Source organism: Lactuca virosa, chromosome 1 (genome assembly GCF_052849685.1).
Source record: "Lactuca virosa cultivar CGN04683 chromosome 1, Lactuca_virosa_CGN04683_v6, whole genome shotgun sequence".
Classification (NCBI taxonomy): domain Eukaryota; kingdom Viridiplantae; phylum Streptophyta; class Magnoliopsida; order Asterales; family Asteraceae; genus Lactuca; species Lactuca virosa.
In genome coordinates this window covers 258,831,948-258,838,706 of record NC_136426.1, presented here as the reverse complement: position 1 = coordinate 258,838,706, position 6,759 = coordinate 258,831,948, and the positions used below count along the sequence as shown (strand labels likewise).

The window sequence follows — 6,759 nt, the reverse complement described above, 5'->3', positions numbered from 1 at the left end:
AAATTATTGTTTTTTTTTACTATAATGACAACAAACTTACATTTTTTGTGCTTAACACTATAATAGCCTTGTAGTTACAATGTTATCAATAATAGAGATATATTACATGAAACATATTAATATATAAGTATTTTATAAGCTTAGGTAGTAATACATTATTATTTTGAAAGAACAAATATAGGTATTTCATATTACAAATAACAAATAGAATAATGTTTATTTACGTCATTAATATAAATAAAAATTATCATATATTACGTATATATAATATATATATCAAAGGGGCAAACCTCCCCTAACTGGTTTCCTACATCCTAGTATCCTACTTCGGGTGAAACTGTGACACGAGCTGAGCTTGTCCACAACATTCCTACGCAAAACGACAACTTTCTCATCAGCGGCATAGAATTAAGCAGACCCAGAAACGGAAAACTTCAAATATCAATCTTCCTTCAACCTTCTTACTGAGGTAAACTTCTAAATTCTATAATTTAAACCCTAGTTTCTTTATAAAAACATCATCAATTTGGGTAATTTCATATCCTCTATACTTATCCGCGCTCTCTCTAATTTGAATAAGTATTGATTGGAATTCGAATAATGGGTTTCGTAATTTCTGTTTGTTCTGTTCTAAATTGAATACGATGCGATATCGAGTAGTCCATTTTTCTCGTTTGGGGGTGGGGTTTGGGAAGAGATGAATGTTGATATGGGATTTTGTTGGCATATGTGATGAGTTCACTTGATTGGATATTGAGCTTGACTTGCAATAGTTGTTTCCTTAGGGTCTTTCTGCAATTTACATGAATGAATAAGTTCTTTTTTTTTTAATGGGGAAGGATTGTTTCTTTGAATCTTGTAGTGCTATTTGGTTCTTTTGATTGAGAGGTAGAGTGGGTATGAAATAGTGGTACACTAATTAATTTCCTCAAAAAGTTTCTATCGATCTAGAACTTCTTCAAGGTATTAGAAATTCATCCCTAATTAATTGCCTAGGTATGGATTAATCGCCTAGGGACTAATCGGTATTTTTACAACTGGGACTTATATCAATGGGACAAAGATTGAATTTTTTTTCCTACCCAAAAAGATATGACATGGACTCATTCTCAATCTCTTGTTTGTGCAAAAGACATGAATGCCCTCCTCATCAAGAATGATCTTATGGTCCTAGAAAACATGTCCAGTTATGTCCTGTGTAAGAAACACAGCCTAAATGATCCTTGAGGAGGAATGCTAGAATCTAACTTATAAAATTGTATCATATTGTCTTTTAGTTTTTTTCTAATAGTTTTCCAAGCATATTACAGATACTATTCTTTTTTCCTTTTGTTATAATTAAAGTTGTGGTTTCCATGGTTTTATCTATTCAAGAGTGGTTTAATTGATAGAATATGAAGCTAAATTGAGTTTTGGGCAATTTTAATATCATAGAACATCTTGAAATATTGTTGAACTTTTAGATTATCTTTTAATGTTAAATACAAGAAATATCAACATACTTTCACTAATTAGTTTATTACAATGTTTTACTTTCATTTTTCCTATTACAACATTGTATGTCAAAAAATCTACCCAATTATAGCAATTTCATCTGTATACAAAGCAATTTTGAACACTATAATTGGATATATTTTGTACTTTTGTGATGCTGATTTTGATAATTTTGATGCAGACTCAAGTTCATCAAATCTGTGGTTCACACAGCATCATGTCCTCCTCTGCTCCTGAGTTTTCGGGTATTTGTGACACTTTTGTTTCAATATATTTTGTTCTGATTCATCTACTTTTATTTATGATCATTGTTTCTTTTATCCTGTTAATTTGCACATTGCTTTAAAAACCTTTCCTCATTGCTTTTGAATTTTTGGCATATTATGTCTTTCAAAAGGTCAAAATAAAAACTAAATAACAAGTCATCTGAACTAGCATTTGAGTTACTTGAAATTATTCAAATGAAAAATCAAAAAGTTGTAATTTTTGTGTGTGTGTGTGTGTGTAATAGTATTTGATATTATGTGGATTTGGTGAGACAGATAATAGTGAAAGTGAGATGCAGCAAAGTCAAATGGATGCTCAAATTCAGTGTTCTTCATCTCCTGCAACAACAACAACAACTGGAACATCTCATCCTTCAAACATCCAATACCCAACTTTGGTATCTCTTTGAAGTTGCTGAAAAGTCATTGATTATACTATCCTCTTATTTGTTCATAACTTTGGTAACACTTGCTTTTTATGGTTTATACATACATAATTACATACATACCCCTCCTTTACATACATTCTACAATCTACATATTCAACAAAACTCACTCTTTTGAACTTTTCAAACAAATTATGAAACTTCAACTTGATGTAGCTTAGTCATAATCAGTCAAGCAAACGTTTTTTTTTTTTTTTTTTATTGGTGATTTTTGTGTGAAGTGTATAATGTCTATTTTAACCTCAGGGGCAAGCAGCTTATCCTTTCCCGGATCCTTACTATAGGGGTACAAATATCTTTAATCCGTATGAAACTCAATCGTATCCAGCTCAGCCATATCCAGGGCAACCTATGGTATGAAATACTAGCTTCATGCATTTGGATTCAGACTAGAACTCTTGTCTGTGCAAAAGACGTAAATGCCCTCCTCATCCTCATTATATCATATTATCATGTCAAGTCCTGATCTTTCCCATGTAACAAAAGCAGCCAATGGGACATTGTGTACTGCGTTTGACCTGCATTGGACTGCAATGGGACATAGGTTGAAATTGTCTGTCAAAAAGACATAAATACCCTCATTATCATCGTTATCGAAAATAGCCCTAGAAAGTGATAGACCTCACTAATGTTCACATATGTTAGGAGGATGAGGAGGAATTAAATAAATCTAGTAGCTTTTATGTGTTTTGTTATATGCGTGTTAATTAGGGGCATTATTGTCTTTTCTATAGTTAATTCGGTGTATAGGCTAGTATAATCAGCAAGTTGCATCTTTTAATTACTTTTATGTTGTGAAAGAACACTAGCCTTTGGATGCTAGGTTACTTTTAATCATTCCATTTCAATCTATCAATCAATTTCTCAATGGTTTAGAAGCTGCTATAAGAAATATGGGAGAAAAATAGAGTGATTAGTTCCCAGAAATCATTGTATAATTGGAATAATAAACACAAAAATTCTGTTAATTCAAATGAGTCTAATGGTCTTATAAGAATTTGTTAAATCAAGAAAGAAATATGAGAGATTATAGACGAAATTGAGATTATAGATGAATTTCAGATCAAGAATTACAAGTGAAAAGATCATAGGGCTGTGGCTGTGGCTGTGTTATAGATGTGATGAAAAGTTATCTCCTAGGCATAAGAAATGAAAGAAAGAGCTTCTTGTTATGGTAATTCATATTGATTATAATGAACAAGATGATGAAAATTAGGTGAAAGATTCACACATGGTGAGTGATACAATAGAAGTAGGTGATAAAGTTGAGATTCATCTCAGTGAAAGGAGATTATTAAACACATTCCTCTTACATAAGTGCACTCATTTTATCGGGTGGTTAAAACATCCTTATACAACTCGAGCAATTGCTAAGGTTTTTGTTAAAGAAGTAATTAAACTTCATGGCATTCTAGATTCCATTATCACACATAGAAATCGCATTTTCTTGAGCAAATTTTGGAAGGAAAATATTAAGTTATATAGGGAACTCAATTGAAACATATTAGGCCTAGTTTTGTCCCATGTTACGCAGCCAAAGGGATCGAAAGCAACATGCTTTCTAGGGCTATTTCAATGATGAGGATGAGGAGGGTATTTACGTCTTTTGTACAGACCAATGAGTGAGAGCGAGTCTGTGTCCTATTTTTTTTAGTGGGACAAAAAGTTGTAGTCTTTTTTGTCCTGTTCACATCAGTCACAGTCACAGTACAATGCTTGTCAAACACAGTACAACCCGTCCCACCTTTTTCAATGAGACAAAAAGTTGCAGTCTTTTTGTCCTATTAACATTAGTCACAGTACAATGGATATCAAACACAGTACAACCTATCCTACCTTTTTCAATGAGACAAAAAGGTTGCAGTCTTTTTTGTCCTATTTACATTAGTCACAATACAATGCATGCCAAATACAGTACAACATGTCCCACCTTTTTTGATGGGACAAAAAGTTGCAGTCTTTTTTGTTCTATTTACATGTATGTACAAGAGGATTTTAATTTGTTTTAGAGGTTGTTTGATGTTTGTTTGTTTTGTTTTTTTTTTTTTTTTTTTGTATAGGTGCATCTTCAATTTATGGGAATTCAACAAGCTGGTGTTCCTCTGCCATCAGATACGGTTGAGGAGCCTGTTTTTGTGAATGCTAAACAATATCATGGAATCATGAGGCGTAGGCAATGTCGTGCAAAAGCTGAATCTGAAAACAAAGCTAACAAGTCTAGAAAGGTATACACATTCTCATTTCACATGTAGGTAGATTTTTTTTTTTTTTTTTTTTTTTACATAAGGATTGTTAAACCTCTATATCATATTATCATTATACTAAAAAGGGTTAAATGCTTGAATTAACAAAGTACTTCCATCTATCTGTTTCTTATAGCATTCTATTTTCATTTATTTGTTTATTATAGCATTTTGTCTTCGTTTTTTTCTACTACAACATATTGTACATCGAAAATTTCGTCCAATCGTAGCAAATTTATTCCATATTCGAAGCGATTTTCACTGCTATAATTGGGTAAAATTTTCAAAGTACAATGTATAATTGGGTAGATTTTTTAAAGTACAATTTTATGATTGGGTTTACTTTTCAAAATACAATGTCTTAATAAGAAAAATTGGAAGTATGGTTGTAATAGAAAGAAGTGAAAGTAAGATGCTTTAATAAACAAATTAAATGAAAATAAGTTTAAATTTCTTTCATTTATCCCTAATAAAAAAAAACCGTTTAAGGCCTTATCCCATGTAACAAATGCAGCCTAAAGGAAAAAATTATGCAAAGGACTTTATAGATTCAAATTATAACAACATACAATAACAGAATAACTAAAATTACAACAATAAAATAAAAGTCAGATATTTTGATAAGGACCCTTTGGAAATATGGTGTGCGTGTCAAAAATGCCCAACTAGGAAAAATCAGTGGGGGAAAAATGACAGAAATGTCCTTGTATTTTCTATGTATTTACAAAATTAGCAGTGAAAATTGTTGTATTTGAATGACATTGCTACAATCGTGTAAGATTTTTCAAATAAATAAAATAAAAGTACATGGTTGTTTCTTGCATTTAACCCTAAAAGTCTTTAATCATAAGTTTATTCATTTTCTAACTTTTGTCAAAATTTTGCAGCCATACTTGCACGAATCGCGACATTTGCATGCACTAAGAAGAAGCCGAGGGTGTGGGGGTCGATTTGAGAAGAAAGATAAGCAACAAAATGAGAAAGGTTCTAATGACAATAATCCCCAATCACAATCACAAATGAACATCAATCTAAACTCGGATAAAACCTAATCCTTCTTCAATGGTGTATAGACAAGTCGAGGTTTGTGGTGGTAGCTTTCGTGTTGTCTATATCATAAAGCTTCAATGGTGATGTCTTTTTGTTTTTTTAGCCGTTGTTTGTTTTGACGGGTAAAATCGTTATGAAATGTTGTCGTTGAAGTCGAATTGTGTTTGAGAGTAGTGAGGTTTTTTCCTTTTTTTATATTTGATTTTGTAGGTTTTGGTAGTTGGTGAAGTATGTTGATGTTGAATAAGTTGATGTAGTGAAGTTGTGTTTTATATTTGTATGATAACCAATGTGTTTTGAGTATTTTTTTTTTCTTTATATTTGTATGATAACCAATGAGTTTATTTTTTTCCATTGTTTTGGTGCATTGTTGTCAGGATTTAGGTTATGTTTGGTGTATTAACTAAGCAATTAGTTGATAGCTGATAAGTTAGCTGATAAAAAATAATGAAATAATGTTTGGTAACTAGTTGAAATATATAAAATAACATAGAATGACCATTTAGAAGATTGGGTTTTTCAATAATTAATAAAGTGTATATTTGGAAGAATTAAAAAAATACTAATAATAATAATAATAACTTAATAAACTCGTTGAAATGCTAATCCGAGTAGCTTTTATAAAAAAACAAGTTTATAATTTATTTATTTTTATTTGCCAAACATGACAACAGAAGTATATTATGAGCTATTTTTTTTACCTGTGTCACTATTAGTTCGTAAACTAGCTTATCAGCTGGCAACTAGTTTTTCATTGATAAAAAAAAAGAGTTAAAACATGGCATGAATTAAGTTTTTAAAGCATAACAATAATTTCGTCATTTCTATATCCATTTTAATGTATAAATCAATTGTTGGAAGCTTTTATTTTCTTAGTTTTTTATTAGTCTTAACAAGAATACATCGGGTTTGATTTAATCCGGATATATTATTGTTAAGAGTAATTAAAAACTTAGAAAATAAAAACTTCCAACAATTGATTTATACATTAAAATGATATAGAAATGATGTAATTATTGTTATGCTTTAAAAGCTTAGGTGTTGTTTGTTTTTTCTGAGGCAAAATGTATGCAGTCTGCGGACCACATCTGTAGATCTCTGCAGTAGAAGAGGTGGACCAAACGTCTGCAGTCTGAAAAAAGAAGACTGTTTGTTTTTTTAACATCTGCGGGCTACTAAAATAAACTGAAATCTAAATAAACTGATTTTTTTAAACTTCAAAGTGATTTTTTTAATATTTTTATGACTTTGTTATAAATA

The 6,759-nt window shown here is 30.8% G+C and overlaps 1 protein-coding gene across 4 annotated transcripts; it reads left to right on the top strand.

The window, feature by feature from the left end:
* The first annotated feature begins 303 nt into the window (after positions 1-303).
* Positions 304-5,802, top strand: LOC145166449 (nuclear transcription factor Y subunit A-7-like). Of its 4 annotated transcripts, none has more exons than XM_079085430.1 (6): positions 304-469; positions 1,676-1,739; positions 2,037-2,158; positions 2,453-2,560; positions 4,267-4,431; positions 5,337-5,802. In XM_079085430.1, exons 2-6 carry the CDS (start codon positions 1,712-1,714, stop codon positions 5,499-5,501), a joined length of 588 nt encoding a protein of 195 aa, XP_078941556.1. In that variant the 5' UTR covers positions 304-469; positions 1,676-1,711; the 3' UTR covers positions 5,502-5,802. The 4 variants fall into 4 exon arrangements, with proteins under 4 accessions (XP_078941556.1, XP_078941569.1, XP_078941575.1 ...); XM_079085443.1 differs by having other exon boundaries at positions 2,037-2,222; XM_079085449.1 differs by lacking the exon at positions 304-469 and adding an exon at positions 501-530 and having other exon boundaries at positions 2,037-2,222.
* The last annotated feature ends 957 nt before the right edge of the window (positions 5,803-6,759 follow it).